The following is a 21,747-nucleotide window of genomic DNA, read 5'->3' as shown; positions in this document are numbered from 1 at the left end:
ACACATACAAATAAACTACGAGCCATTTAAGGATCATTAATAAAACAATTCTACTAACCAACATTAGCTGCTAATTTCACTGAGAACAAGCTCTTCAATGTACACAGTCATTTCAATGGCAAGGCCTTAGAAATTACATTTAGTAATGTTTAGCCTAAAACACTGTTAGAAGATACCTTTGTTGTTGTTGCAAAAACGCACTGTCGACAAAGCCACTTTTCATCTGAATCAATCACACTCGAGTCAATATGAGGCGTATGACACAGCTGATGATATCCTTAATATCAAAAAAGCAGAAAGCAAGTTCTATTTTATTATCAAGTACTGCAGAACGTGCTTTCAAGAAGACATTTTACTTTTAGTTTTGTTGTTCCCTACATTATAAGTGATGAATAGATCTTATGATAAAGTTTCAAATTAGCAAGACAAGTATCTACAGTCGCTACTCTTCAATAAGCTAACTCAGTATTTAATGAAAACTGGGGAAAAAAGAATGTTTACCTTGACCGCACTTATCACATATAACCATTTCATTAGGTGCTTCTGAATACTCTTCTTGACATATTGTACAGACCATTTCCCCACTCCCAGTGGCTCCTGAAATACATAAAGCAACATTAAACAGTCATGAGGAATTCCACAGAACCTTTATAACTTAGTGTAGCCATACGGGCAATGTTTGTTAACTATGTCAGGATGTTCAACAAAGCAGCACCTACACCCAATATTCTCTGCTCAGTTCTCCAGCTCTGCTCCTCCCTTTCTAACTTAACATGTCTGTCTACCTGCTTCCATCTGCTTTTAGGCATAAGACATGACTGTTCTCATTTCAAATATAGTATAAATGGGGATGGAGGCGGAGTGTGGTGGTTTGAATGAATTAAATTCATTAATGAAGGTGTGGCCTTGTTGGAAGAAATATGTCAATGAGGGGTAGGCTCTGAGGTTTCAGAAGCTCAAGCCAGACCCAGTGTCACTCTTCCCGCTGCCTGCAGATCAGATAGAGAGCTCTCGGCTGCCCTCCAGTACCATGTCTGCCTGTGTCCCGCCATGAATGACAACTAAGTAAACCTGTCAACTGTAAGTAAGCCCCAACTAGATGCTCTTTTTAAAAATAAGAGTTGCCCTGGTCATGGTGTCTCTCTGAAGCAATAAAACTCAAACTAACACACTGGGAGAGATTTATTAACACTAAGACTTCTCTATAGAACTCAGGCTCAGGTACTCATTTTTAACATTGGTATCATGAGACTGCAGAGACTAGTCAAGGACGTTGTGTGTGTGCTCCCTTTCTGGACTTAAAAACAGTTCTTTGTTATTTACTAATCATGAAAGACAGCAATTATTTCATGGCTTAAATCTAGAAAAATAGTATCTAATAATGTTCACAAAGAATTCTACTGCAACAAAAGTTGGAAGTACCAATTATTTATATGTGTTACAAGTAAGAAATTGCTGTTTCCTTAACATCTTTGTTCTAAAATAAAAGCTTCAACAGGTGTGGTTGCACACACCTGTGACCCTAGCACTCAGAAGTCAGAAGCAGGGGAATCTCTGAGTTTGAGGTCAGAATAGACGACAGAGTGAGTTCCAGGACAGTTAGTGCTACACAGAGAAACCGTGTCTGGGGGAGTGAGAGGGGACACTTCAAGGCTGAATGTTGTAGCACAAACTTGTCATCAGTGCTGGGACACAGACCTGAGTCACAGCAGCCCCCACAACCAACAGACTGTTAATACACTATCCATAATGGAGTGGTAGTCACGCAGGCGAAGGAACTGACCTACACCCTCTGTGAGGAAGTATCAGCACTAGGTGTCAAACCCCCATACACCGCTTCTTCTCACCAATACAAGGAAATACTTCTTCTACTAAAGCATTTTCACACAGCCAGTTTTCAAAAGTTTAACTTCTAATAGCTGCATAATATTCCACCCAGTAGAAGAAAACAAATTTACTCTATTACCTCTTTATTCTGTAACATACAGGTAATATAGAAGTTACCAATTATTATTTTACTGATTTTTCTATTATTATTTGTCTACTTAGGTCTTCCCTCTGTCTCTTCCAAATTTTGTTTCCTGGTACCTTTACTGTAACTTGTTCCATAGCTTCTGTGCTTATGGCTACAGTTAGAGTAGTCAATCTGAGTTGAGCCTTCTCATGTTAAATGTGTTGTTTCAAAAGAAAGGGTTGCATAGCCTCCATGAGGAGCAGATGCCTAATATGACTCCCACCATTTCTGTGTGGACTGGTAAGGAACAAGGCAATTCTGCACAAATGGAAGTTATTAATCCAAATGTACTCATCTCAAGAAACAAGCCTAAGAAACCTGAAAATTATCTCTTTTGTTAAATCCAAGTATACCATTTTTTCTATCAAATTTACAAGATTCCTAACCTCGCTTACCATGGTCTTCCTTATACAAATTAAGCTATCTACAAAGTCTTATTAGTTTTTTCATCTTTTTCTTTTTAAAGATTTATTTATTATACTGTACCCTGTAGCTGTCTTCAGACACACCTGAAGAGGGCGTCAGATCCCACTACAGATGGTTGTGAGCCACCATGTGGTTGCTGGGAATTGAACTCAGGACCTCTGGAAGAGCAGTCAGTGCTCTTAACTACTAAGCCATCTCTCCAGCCCCAGCTTTTTCATTTTAATACCAAATGCTAGGCAGGAAAGCTGGTTCAATGGTTAAGAACTTGCTCCGCTCCCTAACCACAAATGTCAAGAGTTCAGATCCCAGCAATCATAGTGAATCATATATTCCCTCAAATATTTAAAAACCCAACTCAGACAGGGGTGGAGTGTGCAGACAGGAAGATCACTGTGGCTGGCTGGCTTCTAGCACAGGTGTCACACTAGCCTCAGGTTCAGGGAAGAGACCTTGCCTCAAGTGAGTGATAAAAAGTGACGGAGGATGAAATCCAACACATTCTTTTGACCTCCACAAATACTCCAACCCCCCCCCCTCAACGAATAAATAATAAATCTTTTTTTTTTTCTTTTTTCTTTTTTTCGGAGCTGGGGACCGAACCCAGGGCCTTGTGCTCGCTAGGCAAGCGCTCTACTGCTGAGCTAAATCCCCAACCCATAAATAATAAATCTTAAAAGTACCTATCGAATATTTACTTCAAATACAGTGAGCATGGTGGCAAACAGCTTTAATCCTAGCTCCTGAGAGGCAGAGCCAACCCGACTTCCTGTTTAGTTCAAAATCAACCTGTTTAACATAGCAAGTTCCAAGCCAGTCAAGGATACAATACCCTATCTCAAAAAATAAAATAAGATGGCCGGGAACTTGAAAAGCAAGCAGATCTCTGTGAGTTCCCAGCCAGTCTGGTCTACATACTACATTCCAGGCAGGCCAGGGCTGCAGAGTCTCTGTTCTGTCTCTCAAAAACCAAAAGCCAAGCAAAGCTGGGAAGCAGTGTGGCCGCCGCACACCTTTAGTCCAGGCCAGCCTGATCCAGGTGAACCAAGGCTGAAGAGAAATCATGTGGTGAAGCAAACGACTGTCGATGCCTACAGCTCAGAGGCTAAAGCAGATATGGCCCTTACAGACGACCAGAGACCAGTTTCCTGCACCCACAGCTGCGGCTCACAACTGCCTGTGCTCGCACCACCTCTACTTCATGTGACACATCTGGCCTCTTCACATACACATTTTTTTCCTATTTTAAATTCGAATTTAATTAAAAAATAGTTATAATAAACATTTCCACCGGGGTTGGGGATTTAGCTCAGTGGTAGAGTGCTTGCCTAGGGAAGGCGCAAGGCCCTGGGTTGATCCCCAGCTCGAAAAAAAAAAAAAAAAAAAAAAAAAAAAAAGAACCAAAACATTTCCACCTAGCTTCTTTCTTTTCAATGACATTTTATTAATAAGCGTCTAGAAAGTGGTTTGTTAAATAAGAGTATATTTTTACTCATCTAATGCAACTGCTGAAAGAATAGCCAAAACGGAGACCTACACTGCCAACAGCAGTGCAGGGGATATGTCCTCTCACAGAGGCTTACACAGAGACCTGCGCTGCCAACAGCAGTGCAGGGAATATGTCCTCTCACAGAGGCTTACACAGAGACCTGCGCTGCCAACAGCAGTGCAGGGAATATGTCCTCTCACAGAGGCTTACACAGAGACCTGCGCTGCCAACAGCAGTGCAGGGAATATGTCCCTCTCACAGAGGCTTACACAGAGACCTGCGCTGCCAACAGCAGTGCAGGGAATATGTCCTCTCACAGAGGCTTACACAGAGACCTGCGCTGCCAACAGCAGTGCAGGGAATATGTCCTCTCATAGAGGCTTACACAGAGACCTGCGCTGCCAACAGCAGTGCAGGGAATATGTCCTCTCACAGAGGCTTACACAGAGACCTGTGCTGCCAACAGCAGTGCAGGGAATATGTCCTCTCACAGAGGCTTACACAGAGACCTGTGCTGCCAACAGCAGTGCAGGGAATATGTCCTCTCACAGAAACATAAATATCAGGTATTTACAACGTTTCTAAATTTCTGCTTAACATAGTATATATGCCCCCATTATAACATACGTTTCTTTTTAATATATAATCTATTTTTATTTTATAAGCATTGGTATTTTGCCTGCATGTATCTTTGCAAGGGTTGTCTGATCCCCTGGAATTACACTTCCCTTTTCTACCACTTTAAAAGAAATAAAGGGGCTGGGAAAATGGCTCAGCTTATTCTTGTAGAGACCCCATATTCAGTGCTCAGCACCGACACCATGACGTACAACCATCTGGAACTCAAGTCCAGGTCAAAAGACACCTCTTTTGACCTCCAGAATCACCAGGCTTGCACGTGGTACATATATTTAAAAAAATCTAAATAAATAAAAGAATGGATAAAGAGAAAAAAAAGAGAATGAAAAAAGATTTAAAGTGCAGAAAGAGGTAGGTAAGCAGTGGTATAGTGGTATATGCCTTTAATTACTTGGGAGGCAGCAGGCAGACCTGTGAGTTCAAGGCCAGCCAGGGTCACACAGAGAAACTGTCTTGGGAGGGGGTGGGGGGGTGGGGGGCCCGCGGCGGCAGAAAGACCTATATCACACCTACCGAAATCCCCAAAAGGTAGAAAAGCTAAAGTTGATTCAGCATGTAGAAGAATAACAGGAAACAGTATTAAATGACTCAACTAAACTGTAGAGATCTTTGTTTATAAAACAAGGGAGAATAATTGTGTATATCCAATAAATTTTTAAACTTCTCCTTATACATGCTACCCAGTCATTGAAAAAAGTGTATTCAATATCACTAGTACCAGAAAAAGCCAAGCTGAAGAAAACCAAATTTCAGTGCAAATCATGGTCATGAAAAACATAGCACCTGCCTGTTTGGATGTCCTTCCAGAGAACCCAGGACTTAGAACTGTCCTCAAATGTGATGAAGCAGCTCTGTTTCAAAATGTTTATCTGCAATACAGAGGAGACATCAGTAATCTCTTAAAACTGCACACGAGGTTAAATTTTAAGTTACTAACAAGTATAATCCAAGTATAGCAGAAACGTATTAAAGTAACTTACCTTTTTGATAGTTCCAAGATAAAACAAGCCATCTGACCATCTAGCTAAGACATCTTGACCCTCTTCAAATTTACATGCTGGTTTTTTGGCTTTATGTCCATCCTGTAAAGACAGCTTGTTCAAGGATGCTGAGGTCTTTTGGTTTCGACGTGAAGGAGACCGCTTGTGGACCAGTGAATTACCTGCTCCTGTAGAGTCTCTGTTCAGGAAATAAAAGACCAAATAGAAGACGTATAAGACTTAAGATTTTATACCAGTTACATTTCATATATTAGCCAAACTTTTGGTATAAAAACTTTAATTTGTGAGGAAAATAACAAATAACTCAAATGATGAATACTTTCTAAGCGGATGTAAAACAAAAGAGCAATGGTTGATGGTCCTCACTCACTACCTGCCCTAAGCCAGGCTCAGTCACTCATTCCTGCTGGTGTAACTGCCTCATCAGGAACAGCTGAGAACAACTAAGCAGGGCAGGCAGCACAAGCCTTAGCGCTGGAGAAGCCGAGCACAAGAAGAGCTCTGGGCCAGCCTAGGCTAGTTAGACGTTCCGGGCCAACTTGAGCTACATATTTGGGACCCAGCCTTAAAACAGTTTTGAAAATTTAAGCCTTAACTTCTTAGCTTAGACCACAAGTAATTAAGACACATGACTTCTGGGGTAGATGACTATGTTCACATTCACTGGAAGGGCAGTAACAAACTCTCTACAGAGAACCACTAAGCAAAGAAGGGAGAATAAATCAATCCAAATGTGCAGCACTCACGAGAAAGAAAAATAGACTCCTGCAATGTTCCCACCTACACATGAATACAAAGGCATGCGTACACATAAGTACACAAAACAAATGTAATTAAAATTAAAAACTTCAGATTTCAGAAAATTAAAATTGAATGAAAAGTGTAAGGTTTTACTTTTGAAGTAATGGTCCCAACAATAAACTATAAAATCATTATTACTTACATATTAAAAAACTGTGAACAATATAGCATGCTCAATTTATTTTTTTAAAAGTTTATGTATATGGGTCTTTTGCCTGAATGCACCTCTGAATGCACATGATGGCTGGTGTCACAAGAGACCAGGAAAGGATACTGCATTTCTTAGCCACTCTATGCATGGGTGCTAGGACCAAATCAGAGTCTAACTGCTGAGTCATGTCTCCAGCCCCATCAATTTTCTTAAACAGCAAAGCAGTGTTTGGTTTCATTGTTCCAATTTTAGATATTTTACTGGTTAACATTCAAAGATATATAAAACTATACAGACAGTAAGAGTCGATAAAAGTCTAATGAAAAAAGAAAGTGAAAAATGGGGAACCTGTTTGCAATGTCTAAAATTAACACAAACTCTGGGAAACATGCCTATGCTACAACATGGAACCTTGAAGACATTACCCTAAACGAAACAATCCAGATAAAACAGACAGCTACTATTTAATTCTGGTTATCTGAGATACAGTTAAATTCATAGGCAAGAAGCAGAATAGAACTATCTGGGGGTAAATGAAGGATTAAATGTTTATGGGAACAGAATTTTGGTATAAAAGAAATACATTTTAAGGTTGTCCTAAAAAGAATTAAGAACTGATGCCCTTCCCCTAAATTGCTGAGAAATACTAATCTATGTATCTAACAAACTCAAAATCCTACGAGTACAGGGACTGCAAACAGAATCACTGAAAACCAGAAAGATAATCTTCAAACCAACCAGACAGCTGGGCAGGTAGCCCAGCTGGTAGAATGCTTGCCCAGCATGCACAAGGTCTCTGGTTCCAGTCCCAACACCATAAGACAAAATTAACAAAAGAAAAACAGGTATACACCTGCAATCCCAGTACTGGGGATTGAGAGATAAGATCAGAAGTTTAGGGTCATCCTCAACTACACAGAGTTTGAAAAGTTCAAGACCAGCCTAGGAAAACCCTGTATAAATAACTTTAACCTGTATAAATTTAACCCTGTATAAATAACTGTCTTAGCTACTTACTGCACTGGGTAAAGCCTGAGCATAGGAAGCCTCAAACCCACCTGCACAGTGAAACACTTCCTGCAACAAGGCCACACCACCTAATAGTGCCATTCAATATGGGCAAACATTCAAACTCATGACTCTATGGGGCCAAACCTATTCAAACCACTACATTCCACTCTCTGGCCCTATAGGCTTGTAGCCATAAGACAATGCAAAATGCATTTAGTCGAACTCCAAAAGTCCCATAGTCTATTGCAGTGACAACAATGTTTAAAAGTCCAAAGTTCAAAATCTTTCTGAGATTCAAGCAATCTCTTTACTGTAATCCCCTATAAAGTCAAAGTGTAAACAGTATACTCTAATATCAAAGGATATACATTACCATTTCAAAAGTGCCCTAGTTAGGAAAACACTGGCCCACAGCAAGACCAAAAACCTGCAGGGCAAACTAAACTCTGCATCTCCACGGCCAACGCCTTTCAGCTTTGTTGACTACAACGCCATTCTTTCTCCTGGGCTGGTCCACTATTAGCAGCTTTCCTCAGCAAATATCCCACTGCTCTGGCATTTCGAACATCTTGAGGTCTCCATGGCAACTTCAACTTCACAGATTCTTGTTCCAATGTCTGGGCTTCACAGATGATCTTCTGAGCTCCTCCAAAGGGCTTGGGTTACTTCTGCTCTGCCCTTTGTAGCATGCTAAGTTATGGCTTACTCCACGCCACTGCTGCTGTGTTCTTGTGATCATCCCATAGTACTGATATCTCCAATTCACTGGTGCAACTAGACTTCATCAATAGGCTTTCTTCATGGTACCAAGCCTCAACTTCTTTGCATGGTCTCTTCAATCCTGGGTCTTCAAATGTCACTGAGACTGTACCTTCACCAATGGCCTTTCCTGGCCCCTCACAGTGCCGAGCCTCAGCTGCTCTCCATGACCCCTTCATAACTTCAAAACCAGTTCACCTGGGAGACTCTTACACATTACCAAGTCCAGCTGAAACACTAGGTACAACCTTGGCTATTACTGGAACACAGCTCCTTTGTGCTCTCAGAAAACACTTCCTAGATTCCACCTCAGTGATGCTGGTCTCTTCTTTATTACCTTGACTTCCTAGTTCTAGCTGACCAGCATCAATTGTCCCAGTGGTCCCTTCTATTCTAGACTCTAAACAGAGCCACATGGATTCTTCTACTACATTATCAGCAGCTGTTTTCCAACTTCCTCACTGCCTAAGCTTGGCTGTCTTGGAGCTTGCTCTGTAGATTGACCTTGAACTCAAGAGACCTGCACACCTCTGCCTCCTTTTCTCAAGATCGGGATTCTATTTATTTTATGCGAATACACTGTAACTGTCTTCAGACAAACCAGAAGAGGGCATCTGATCCCATTACAGATGGTTGTAAGCCACCATGTGGTTGCTGGGAATTGAACTCAGGACTTTTGGAAGAGTGGTCAGTGCTCTTAACCGCTGAGCCATCTCTCCAGCCTCCTCTTTATAAACATGGCCACTACGCCTCAAGATCCGGATAAAAACAAACTATGTCATCCAGCCTCAAGATCTGGATCACAGCTGTTCCCTACATTTCTGGACTGTAGTTCATTCCAGATATAGTAAAGTTGACAGTGGAGAATTTGTCATCATAAACTGTTCCTTGTCAGTTTGACACAAAATCTTATCTCCTTATGTTCAAATGAAAATAACCAGGTCATAATAAGGCCTAGCATAATGTAACTATCCCCTATTCAAATGCAAACCACTTAAAACAATAAGCTAGCTGGGTGGGATCTTGCCAAGGCCACCACTCCCTTAATTTCATTTAATATCCTTGAACTCAGGATTTAACTCCATTCCACTTTCTGGTGCCCCCTTAGTCTTTGAACCATGCAATTTGTATTTTCCCTTAGTTTGCTGTATGTGATCAAAAGGCTCTCGTAAGAGTAAATCACAGGATACAGTCTATGGTGGATGTTTTGAGATTTCCTTTGTCAATGCAATTAATCTAAATCTCTTCACTTTAGCCTCAAGCAGACTCTTCAGACAAGGGCAAAGGGCAAATAGCAGCTACATTCTTCAATAAACTATCCTAAGAACAGTTTCTAGGGCACACATTAGAATTCTTCTTTAAAACCTCTTGAGCTAGACCCTCAGTGCCACTGTCTTCCATGCTTCTACTAGGATGGCCCATTAAGCATTAAGTCCCAACTAAAGCATCCCACTCTTTCCACAGTCCCCAAACCCACATTCCTCCAAACAAAAGCATAGTCGGGCCTATTGCAACAATACCCCACCTCCTGGTACCAACTTTCTGTCTCAGTTTGGGTTTCCATTGCAGTAAAGACATGACCAAGGCAACTCTTATAAAGACAAACATTTAAATGGGGCTGGCTTACAGTTTCAGAGGTTTAAACCATTATCATCATGGTAGGAAGCATAGTAGCATGCAGGCAGATGTGGTGCCTCAAAGCCCACCTACTTAGTGACTCACTTCCTCCTAATACTGCCACTCTATGGCCAAGCATTCCAAACATGAATCTATGGGGGAACCAAACCTATTCAAACCACTATAACCCAAACCTGAATAGCATAAGGAACTATGAAAAATAAGCCAGCAGAATGCTCTTAATCCTGGAATGGAAACCACACAATTAAAAAGGTAAACATTCTCAGACACAGTTATATGCTTTGCTATTATTTTGATATACCCTCTCTTTTTTGTGATGGTTATGTACTTGTCTTACTCTCCACTGTATTACTTTTATTACACAGCACACATTCTTAGATCAACCATTAAACTTTGTCATTTTTCATTTCCTAGTGTTTCTTCTCTTCTCCTGCAGTCAATGATGTGCTATGTTTAGGAACAAGAACCCAACCTAGTAACAGTTACCCTTACCCTTTGACTTCATTTTTCTATCCTGTCCACAGTCAAATCCCTAGAAAAGCTAGTAAGAAGTCCAGCACTTAGGAAGCAAAGGCAGGCAGATCTTTCTGAGTTCAAGGCACACTCTACATAGTGAGTTCCAGGTCAGCTAATGAGACTCTGTCTCAAAAAGAGGAGTTGGGGGAGAAATGGACGTAAGATGGCTCATCTGAGAAACACTCCCCTCAAACCCATATCTGACAAGTTATCCTCTAACCTCCATATGCACGATGATGTGGATACGAATTGATACTCAATGAGTACTAAAAATGTGGTACAGCAAGATGGCATTGTAGGTTAAGATTGCCTACTGCCAAGAGAAATGACCTGTGCTCAACCCTGCTACAAATTGTCCTCTGATCTCTGCATGCATGGTATGGTGAGAGAGAGAGAGAGAGAGAGAGAGAGAGAGAGAGAGAGAGAGAGAGAGAGAGAGAGTGAGTTTGTGTACGCGTGCCCACATAAACACACACACACAGATGAATGGATAAAGTTTCTTTAAAAAAAAAAAAAAAGAAACCAATTAAAGATGTCAAAACACATTTAACAATAAAATATTACATTTTTAACAATAAAATTTTATGCATAGAGCCAGAGTGGTGTTATACACCTTCATTCCCAGCACTTGGGAGGCAGAAACAGGTGGATCTGAGTTCAAGGACAGCCTAGAATACAGAGCAAGTCCCAGGACAGCTAGAGCGACACAGAGAAACTGTCTCAAAACAAAACAAACAAATGAATATAATAGAATTTTTAGAGTTTTCTTAATTGTTCTCTTTATTTTTTATCATGTGTGTGTGTACACACTGGTGCAGGAGCCCATGGAGGTCAGTGGTATCAGACCCCCTGTGTAACCAGAATTACTGGTAGTTGGGGACCACCCAGTATGGGTGTTGGGAACCACACTCAGTTCTTCTACAAAAGCAGTTTGTACTCTTAACTGCTGAGCCACCTTGACAGGCCCTGGCATTCGTAATTTAGTAGAAAATGCACTCCATTGAAAGCCAATGTTAACAAATGACTAAAAAAGTCTTTCTTTGTTGGTCCACTACCCTACAGTAAACAAGGCCCTAACTTAACTTACTAATTGGCTGAAGAGTTTAAATAATGTAGATTAAGGAAAAAGGACTATTTTCTTTCTCCATCCTATCTTCCTTGGATCTCTGTGAGTCCAAGGCAAATTCCAAGACAGCCAGGGCTACACAGAGAAACTCTGTGCTCAAACAAAATAAAACAAAACAAACAAAATGCACCTAAAGTACTTTCTGAGGCTACAATTTCAAGACACAGATGGAGTTCTAGCATAAGGCCTTCACACCCAGGAGCACACAGCCAGGACAATCTAGGCTTAGTGGGATAGTTCAAAAGTGGGAGTACAAGAATTAGGGATGAGGTGGTCTGAAAAGAGTTGGGGATGAATATGATCAAAACACTTTTTATCAGCTGGATGGCAGTGGCCCACGCCTTTAATCCCAGTACTCAGGAGGCAGAGGCAGGTGGATCGCTTGAGTTTGAAGCCAGCCTGCCTGGTCTACAAAGGGAACTCCATGATATATATATATATCCCCAAATTTTCAAAGAATTAACAAATTGTGAAAATACATTTTTTTTCTTTCTTTTTTTTTTTTCCGGAGCTAGGGACCGAACCCAAGGCCTTGCGCTTGCTAGGCAAGCGCTCTACCACTGAGCTAAATCCCCAACCCGTGTGAAAATACATTTAAGGACTTAGCATAGTATCATTTCTCAAAAAAAGAACCAAGAAATTTGTGATTTCAATTATTTGTCTTCAATTAAAAGAAAAATGAGTCTTTACTGTCCACCCTGTATACAGAAAACTGTCAGGCTTGCTTACCATATCCTCCTGCACACCTATCACACACAATGCATAGATAAACAATACACAGTCAGTAAACTACTAGTAACAACTGGCTGTTTAAATAAAGACTAGATTAAATCTAAGGGCTGAAAGCTACCGCCCCCCAAATAGGACTCACCTCCCTAGTAGGAACTTTCATCCCTCTATTGTGCCGCTCCAATTTCCCTCCTCTTCTCTGGTAACAGCCATCGGCCATGACACCTCCACCACAATCACGTCTCCAGTACCCTTGCCACTACTCTAGTCCATGATGAACCACTCGGCAGCTAAGGGAAAAAAGGAAGGAAAATCTAATCCTACTTCACACGCCACCTTGCCCTTGATTCACCAGTCTATAAAGCAAAATGATCTTGCAGTAGTGGGGGTGGGAAGGAATCAGAGCTAAGGGACAAACAACAAAGCAAACAAGACAAAACCCACTGTTCTATCCTGACCCCAACCCTGGAACAACAAGTCTCATCTTCTTGGGTGTTTTGTTGTGGTTTTAATGTTTTGCAACGGAGTGCTACACTGTAGCTCAAACTGGCCTCTGCTTTAAAGGGCTAGGACTGTAGGCATGAGTCCCCATTCAGAGCTCTTCCAAACAGCACAACACTGCCAAGGTTGCTCTATTAAGGCACCAGGCACACATACAAAAATATTTACACAAGCAAAACACACTTTAAAAAATAATTTTTATTTTAGAAAAGTTACCTCTACTCTATTTCTCAGCTTTAGAAATTAAAAAAAATCATACATTACATTTTTAAAATTAATAAATAGTAAGGAATGGACAGATGCAGTGTTGTATGCCTTTAATCCCAGCATTCAAGGAGCAAACACAGAATCTGTGAGTTTAAAAAAGACCTTGCCTCAAAAGAAAGAAAAAAGAAAGAAAAGAAAAGGCAAAGGAGGCTAGGCTAGAGAGATGTTTACCAGTTACGAGCATACATTGCTTTTCCTTGATCCAGAGTTCAGCCTGCACTCACTTTGGGAGACTCACAACAACCTGTAGAAGATTCAACACCTTCTGACTCCGTTGGGTACTGCATTTACATGCACACACACACACACAGGCACATAATCAAAGATAAAGTATTTTTAAATTTATGTTTCAGTGTTTGCCTGCATGTGTATGTATGTGACTTACATGCAGTGCCCAGGGAGACCACAAGAGGGTACTAGATTTCCCTGGAACTGGAATTACAGATGACTGAGCCACCATGTGGGGACTGGGAATAGAACTAGGGTCCTCTGGAAAAGCAGCCAGTGCTCTTAACTGCTGAGTGTTTTCTCTCTCTCTCTCTCTCTCTCTCTAGAGAGAGAGAGAGAGAGAGAGAGAGAGAGAGAGAGAGAGAGAGAGAGAGAGAGAGAGATATTAAAGGAATAAGTTGAGAAATGATTAAAATCATTTAATTTCCAAATGATTGTGTTTATATACTTGCCTTTACAATTTCAGACCTACACTTCTTATTTATTTTTAGATTTATACATTTTATTCTGTGTTTTGCCTGCACATATGCTTACGCTCCAAGTACAACTTGGTGGTGCCTTTGGAGGTCAGAAGAAGGACCTGGATCCCTTGGAAATAGAGTCGTAGATGGTTATGAACCACCACCGTGTGGGTGCTGGGAACTAAACCTAGGTCCTGTGCAAGAGCGACAAATGCTCTTAGGCACTAACCACCTCTTCAATCCCTAGACCCAGTTCTCACACCAACTCCCATCCCTACCCTCGACCTTTATGAAACCTACTGAGTCCCTTCACTTCATTCGCCTCCACCGAGAGCGAACCTGAGAGCTGGTTTGGCAGCTCTGCCTCCCAGCCCCACACGGTAGCTCACGACTCAAAGTCCTAGGAGACCCAGCGTCCTGTCCCGCCTCCACGGACACCACGCACACAGTGAGCAGCACACATGCAGGCGAACAGCCACACACATAAGGTAAACACAAGTGTGTCTAAACAAGTACAAGCCAGTTAAATCGCTCAACAGGTAAGGATGCTTGTCACCCAGCCTGACCAGTTAGAAGTAAGTTCTATTCCTGAGACCATGACAGAACCAACTCCCTGAAACTGTCCTTGATTTCCACATGTATGCTGTAGCAACCACACATACACCACAAATATTAACTCCATAAATACACGTGTAGTCATATATGGTTTAAGTGAACTTCTCATCTGGGCTGACAATGCTCCAAGTGTCAAAAACTAACAAAATTCCCAATGCCACACCTGAGAGTCCCACCTTTCAGCTGTTGGTCAGGACTGTCCGAGAACTGCTAAAACATTACAGGCCACTGCTATTGCCCTTGGTTACCCAACCCCAAGTGGTAGTAGGTAAGTCCCTAATGCTGAAGATACCATGAACTTCAGACAGTGGGCCCAGACGCCTAAACTGAAACTGACCTGAAAGCCTCCCTAAGCACTACCTTCAGGGCCCCTATGGTTCCACGCAAGCTGCCAAATGAAGGAGGCAACAGCCCTGCCTACCCAGCTATGACAGCTGAAGCAGTGACCTTTACGGTACAGTAGTGGAATGTATACCACTAACTCTAACTGGACTTAAAACCTACTCTTCGGAGAGAAAAGTCTTGCATGTTACTGGAAACCTAGCCAACTACCTAAGGCTAGTGGTCATGGACGTTAGAAGAGAACTCAACTACCATTTACTAAGCCAGCACAATTCCTAACTGTATCCTACATACTTCTACCTATGCCACAGTTAAGTGTGGTTCTCACTCCTCATCAAGAAACTTCCCTTTGCAACAGGTGGGAGACCTTTACATAAAACCACAATCAATCAAGAGTCGTGAAGCCCAGTCACAAGATAGATAGAAAGATAGATAGATAGATAGATAGATAGATAGATAGATAGATAGATAGATAGATAGATAGATAGACAGACAGGCAGGCAGGCAGACAGATAGGCAGACAGACAGACAGGCAGACAGACAGATCGATCACAACTCCTGTACCCAAGGTCCAGGGAACACTGAGTAAGAGAAGAGCAGAAAGGCTGTAGGGAGTATGTGAGAAAGTGTGGCTGCTAGGAATGTCAGAAGCTACACCCAGTCTCACCAATATGACTGCCTAAACATGAGCTAAACATGACACCCACTTTAATCCTAGCACTCAGGAGACAAAGGCAGGCAGGCAGGCAGGTCTCTGAGCTCAAGGCCAGCCTAATCTACAGAGTGAGTTCCACAGCAGCTAGGACTACAAAGTGAGACCCTATTTTAAAGGAGAGTGAGAGACAGACAGGCACATACACAGACACACACAGAGACAGACAGACAAAGACAGAGACATATCAACAAGGCCAAGGGAAAACCCAGGAATGCTCAACCCTATACAAAAAAACTACAGCCAATTAAGGAATGCTAATTAGTGGAGAAAATAGTCTTCCCTGGGGAAGAGCACACCAGTCGATTATCCAATATACCAAATAATCATTCCTTAAAACATAACAAGTAACATTTTACAGACTAAGAATATTTATATATTTAAGAATCAATATGTATATACATATGTAACAACAATAAAAAAGAGGTCACAAATTTGAAAGAAAGCAAGGAGATGTATATGGGGAGGGCTTGAAGAAAGGAAAGGGGAGGGGAGAATGATGTAATTATATTATAATCTCAATAAAATATATTTTTTCTCCATCTTTATTAACTTGGGTATTTCTTATTTACATTTCAATTGTTATTCCCCCTTTCTGGGTCAACATCCCCAACCCCTCCCCCTCCTCTTCTCTATGGGTGTTCCCCTCCCCATCCTCCCCCCATTACCGCCCCCCCCCAACAATCACGTTCACTGGGGGTCCAGCCTTGGCAGGACCAAGGGCTTCCCCTTCCACTGGTGCTCTTACTAGGCTATTCATTGCTACCCGTGAGGTTGGAGCCCAGGTCAGTCCATGCATAGTCTCTGGGTAGTGGTACTAGCACACAACCTACACTCCTAGCACTGGAGTTAGGAGTTCCTGGTCAGGTTAGGCTATGTCAGACTCTGTCTTAAAAAGACCAATCAAGGGCTGGAGAGATGGCTCAGCCGTTAAGAGCACCCGACTGCTCTTTCAGAGGTCATGAGTTCAATTCCCAGCAACCACATGGTGGCTCACAACCATCTGTAAAGAGATCTGATGCCCTCTTCTGGTGTATCTGAAGACAGCTACAGTGTACTTACATATAATAAATGAATAAATTTAAAAAAAAAAAAAAAAAAAAAAGACCAATCAAGTACACTTAACTGTATTTCTATTCACACTTTGTGTCTTTTAACTGTAAACAGATTTTTTCCATAGAGTATATTCTGATTACAATTTCCCCTATGTCCAACTGGTCCTAGGTCCTCCCCACTACCAAAATCCACACCCTTTCTCTCATGAGACTATAGGTATCACATCAAAGGGAAAAAAAGATAAAAACAAAGAGACTAGGACAAGCTGTTTGCCCAGAATCTTTAATATATACCATTAGCATTTCATTTTAAGTTGCCAAAGATATTTTAAAACTTTCCCTTTCCACAAGTAACTGTAGCTTCTGGAGCTCACAATGTTCCTGCATCCGTCTGGGCTTGCTGGCCTTGCTTACATCATGGCAGAGCTTTCTGGGTCACATGGCCTGACTACAGAAGTGCATACAATAAATGCATATGTGCATAGAGCTTCTCTAAGGTCTTCTTCTGCACCTACAAATATTTCAGTCCGCATTACAACTCACTGGTAGAGTGGCAGGAACCTGACTGAGGTCCTAGCTAGGAGAGGAAGAAAGTTTCAACGCTGGCGTACCAGGTGAGGCTGAGCAATAAATAACTGACTCCATCAGCTCCTACAGTAGAACTTCCCCAAGAGGTCTGCTGCTGCTCATTTACTATACTCGGCACTACAATGAAAACCTTGCCCTACTGAGCCACAGGCTTCTTCCTCTGTTCTTCATGACTTGAAACTTTATTAGTATATGCATTCAGCATTCTTCTCATTGCTGTGTGGAAGAATCTGACAAAAACGACAGGAAATTGTATGTTTTGGCTCACAGTTTCAGAGTACAGTCCATCATGGAAGGGGGAGGCATGGTAGAAGCAGCAGGAGGCAGCTATCCCACTGTTATCTGCAGTCAGGAAGGTCAATGTTCATGCTCAGCTTGCTTCCTCCATTTGATTCAATCCAGGACCCCAGCCCATGGGTTTGGTGCCTCACATAGTCAGGGTGGGTCTTCCCTCCTCAGTTAAACCTTTCTGAAAACAATCATAGGCATATCCAGAGGTATATATATTTCTATGGTGATTCTGAATCTTATCGAACTGACAATGAAGATCAACCATCACTTTATGTCTAAGTATAAGGCCTACTTTTATGATTATATGAATTATATTATGATTATATATTATTGAGCCCTTGGCAATCATTTCTACTTTTTTCCAACAGGGTTGCATGTTAGCTGTGAACTCTATATAGCCAAGAATAGCCTTGAACTTTGGATCCTCCAGCCCCTATCTGCTGTCAAGAAAAGTTTTCTCAGACTGTTGAGATGGCTCAGCAGTTAAGAGTACTGGCTGTCCTTCCAGAGGATCTGAGTTCAAGTCCCAGGACCTTTGATTCACAGCATTAACATGGCAACTTGCAACCATTTCTAACTCCAGTTCCAAAGGGACAAGGGATTGGCCTCTGTGGGCACGGCCCTCATGTGGTACACACATATACATGCAGGCAAACCATCCACACACATAAAAGAAGGAAGTCTTACAAAAAGAAAGAAAAAAATGTATTCATTACAGCAGGTTAAATTTTAGAACCACTATAACAGATGAAAAATATCCTTTATGGGGGCTAGAAAGATGTCTCTGCCATTAAAAACACATTGTTCTTGGAGAAGAACTGAGTGTGGTTTCCAGCACCTATACTGGGCAGCTCACAATCACCTCTGATCTAGTCTGAGGGGATCTCATGCCTCTGGCCTCCATGGACACTAGCACATACCCCACCCCTACCCCCTGCACATATGCATTAAAAAATGTTTTTAACGTCTTATACATTTTTCCCCAAATTTCAGGGTGTATTCATTTGACAAAATGTTTCTCTTGTCTTCTCTAATCTCAGCTGTTCTTGTTCTTCTGACACTTGATAGTTTTGAACTCCGCTATCTCAGTAGCTCCATAATGAATCTATTCTGTACTTTCATCATGAACTCACTATCTCAATATCTCCACAATGAATCTATTCTGTACTTTCATCATTTCACCATCAAATGTCATCAATTATAGCTCAAAGGTGCTAAATGGTGCTTGCACATGTGCCTGTGTTTGTTCATTCTATCATTCATCATTGCTCAAAATCAAACTGCGTACTCTGCATGAGCACTGAACATGTCTACTGTTTGACAACGAGATTTCTAATATAAGACTACATTTAGCATAGGAAGTCCCCAATATATACTTTTTGAACAAGTAAGGAAAAACATTCTCCACACTACACATTTAAGTATAGCTGTACATCCAATGATAGTTGCTGACGTTAACTCAAGGTAAGTAGTATCAGCAGAGCATGGTAGTACATATTTCCAATCTCCATCTGCATTTACTGTGCAGATGCAGACAGATTCATCTGTTCAAGGTCAGTCTGGAATGCAAAGTGAGGTCCAGGCTAGCCAGGATTACCTAAGGAGACCTTGCTTTCAAAACTTAAAAAACAAAAACAACAACAACAAAAAAAAACCCATTAGCTAGCTCCATGTAAAGCATTGTCCAGCACTCTAAAAAGAATCACTTCTTTACCCACAATTACCTGTAAGTTTACTCCCTCCCCAAAAAGAAAATTAAAACATAGAGGCTGAAAACAGTCTGCAGACAACTGCAGAAAAGTTGTAATATGAAGATTACATGGAATCTATTTGAAGGAGAAAGTTACTTACTGCTAAAGAAAATGGAGTCAAATCAACCACTACCTACATATTTCTAGTTCTATGTTGATCTCAAGAGGGACTTTTCTATGTCAATTACAGGCTTGTCTGGGTTTTCAAATTCTAATTACTGTTACATGGTAATATCTTCAACCAAAGTTAAATGTTTTCTTTAAAGACTAAAACAGCATTCCATACCCCCTTTCCTATTGTTCACAGTCCCTCCTATCACTTAATAAATCCATCTCTGCCAAAGAAAAATTCTAACAACCAGGGACAGCAGACTGTAAATCACAGTTAAGAGTTCTGGCACTATGGAAATGTGTTAAGAAATCGTGGAAATTTTAGTTAAATCCCTTAAAGTCGTAAGTAACTAGGTTGTAATGATGAATACAAATATCAGAGCAAGAAATTTTAATTGAACAGGAGAAATGCCTGTAAAAGCTATCTCTTCCCCATATCACTTCTTCCCTTTAAGCTTCCAGGGCTCGTTTTCCGGAGTATTTTCCTCATCCTCCCACTCTATCCAGCCCATCCACTAGATTCCCCTCCCACAATTCTACACAATTCCACCCAATTCCTGCACCCTCTGGTTCCAAACTGTACTTCCCTTACCACCCCTTAAAGTGCCAGGCAGCCCCTCTACTAGGCTCCCCACATTCTGACGGCTCCTCCCCTAGGTTCCCCACCCCCTCATCACCAGGTTCATCCTGCCCCTCCAACCGTCTCCCGCCCCCAGGTTCCTTCCTGCCCTCCAAACACAGCTTCCCTGTCTCAACGTTTTATCTAATTCCACCAACTGACTCCCCGAACGCCCCGCTCGTTCCTCCAGCCCCTATTTTTACCAACATTTCACTGACTACGCTCGATCCATTCTTTCAACATATGCATCAACGCAAAAACACCCCCACACTGGACTCCCTTGCGGATCCTCCATCTTTCTCCCTTTCTTTTGCTTCCTTTCTTTCGTCTCTCTGCATCCCAACCTCCTCCCCAAAGAGTCGGTTCCCAGGCCAAGGTCTCTCACCTCATTCGGTCACTTAAGTGGTGCCAACCGCTTCATACAGGAAAATAGAAGCAATCACGTTCCCGTGGGCGCTTCCCCGCGAGTCCGGGCACTCACTGGGCACCCGCCCCAGCGGGAACCCTGCGCTCACGCACACACACACTGAATTCCTTGGGGACGAGGATTGGGGAGGAGAATATGCGTTCTCACACCGGCCTCAAACACAGACCACTTCGCTACAGCCCTTCGCCATTTTGGTTTCCCGCGGACTACCGGTGCATTCTGGGAGCGCGGAGCTACTCCGGGGCCGAATGGCAGCTCTCCAGAGCCGCAGAGGGGCGGGGCCTGCGCGGCGAGCGCGGAGGAACACCGCGCCCTACGTCCCGGACCAGCGCTGAACAAAGAGGGACTCTTTAATGTCGCGGTGGGACTAAGTCCTTCTGCTGCCGGTGCAGACACAATAGTGAACGCTGCGCTTCCAGACGCAGAGGCTCGCTGGACTGTTTTTCGTGTCCAACCTATGTGCGGGTCTTTTTTAATGCCCTCAGAAATGGGATAATTGCTCAGTACATCTTCCTGGGGTGATTTACTTATGTGTAGAATTATTAACTAAAAAATTACTTTTCTTTTACCTCCACCTCGAGGCCTGCTATTAGAATTCCTGTCAGTGGGGAGGAGACCCTGGATGGCAAATTTTGTTCAATGATTACTCTCCAAATCAAAACTTATCTGGAATCTGTACGAGAGGTTTTCACACTTCCCGCCCCCCCCCGACAATGAACAGGAATTTTTTTTTTCTGTTTACCTGCTTCGTGACCTTTCCTAATTGCAGTAAAATCTGAGCATACTCTCCTGCGAAGCAGTTGATCGAAGGAACACACAACTCTCATACTATTGCAGGCTCTTGTATGAGGCCCAGCTGATAAATGGAATGCATGCTTATCTCTTTGACTTACATTTAAATGCAATCCAGCATCTGTAGAAACACCTGTAATACCTTCATATTTTGGAAAATATTTCAGATTGATATATTTTTTTATCACAGATTATGTCACAGAGAGAGTACTGTATTTTCCCTCTGAAGAAGTACTTCTTATGGTCTAGATTCTTTCCACTCATATTTCAAGAGTAAGATCTATCCTCTGAAAACTCTGGCAAATAAACGCATTCATATTACACTATACAGTTGTTTTCTTTTTCAAAGACAGGATCTATCTATTCTGTAGCTCTGGCTGCCCTCATTGTGTAGACCAGGCTGGCCTCAAACTCACAGAGATCTTCCTATCCCTGCCTCCTCAGTACTGGGATTAAAAGTCCGGAGCCACCAATCCTAGCTATGTATTATTCGATATTTTATTCAGTACATTTTAATCTCTCTGTGTCTCTCTCTGTCTCTGTGTCTCTCTCTGTCTCTGCCTCTGTGTGTGTGCCTTTCTGTCTCTGTCTCTCTCTCTCTCTCTCTCTCTCTCTCTCTCTCTCTCTCTCTCTCTCTCTCTCTCTCTCTCTCTGGGTCTTATGTAACTAAAGCTGACCCTGAGCTCCTGA

General features: G+C 42.0%; 1 protein-coding gene across 2 annotated transcripts in view; it reads right to left on the bottom strand.

Moving 5' to 3' along the window:
- Positions 1-20,494, bottom strand: part of Mtf2 (metal response element binding transcription factor 2) — a 43,157-nt gene extending 22,663 nt beyond the window's left edge. The window contains exons 1-6 of one of the 2 annotated variants that reach the window (XM_032915990.1): positions 20,224-20,494; positions 12,440-12,587; positions 5,546-5,744; positions 5,353-5,434; positions 502-597; positions 177-277 (exon numbers count right to left, since the gene is read on the bottom strand). In XM_032915990.1, coding sequence (XP_032771881.1) covers positions 177-277; positions 502-577 — 177 coding nt within the window. In that variant the 5' untranslated portion in view covers positions 578-597; positions 5,353-5,434; positions 5,546-5,744; positions 12,440-12,587; positions 20,224-20,494. The remainder of the gene's footprint in view (positions 1-176; positions 278-501; positions 598-5,352; positions 5,435-5,545; positions 5,745-12,439; positions 12,588-20,223) is intronic. The other variant, XM_032915989.1, reaches the window with a different exon arrangement.
- Positions 20,495-21,747: the final 1,253 nt, after the last annotated feature.

The sequence above is a fragment of the Rattus rattus genome, chromosome 11 (assembly GCF_011064425.1).
Source record: "Rattus rattus isolate New Zealand chromosome 11, Rrattus_CSIRO_v1, whole genome shotgun sequence".
NCBI classification, from domain to species: domain Eukaryota; kingdom Metazoa; phylum Chordata; class Mammalia; order Rodentia; family Muridae; genus Rattus; species Rattus rattus.
This window is presented reverse-complemented; position numbering and strand designations above follow the sequence as displayed.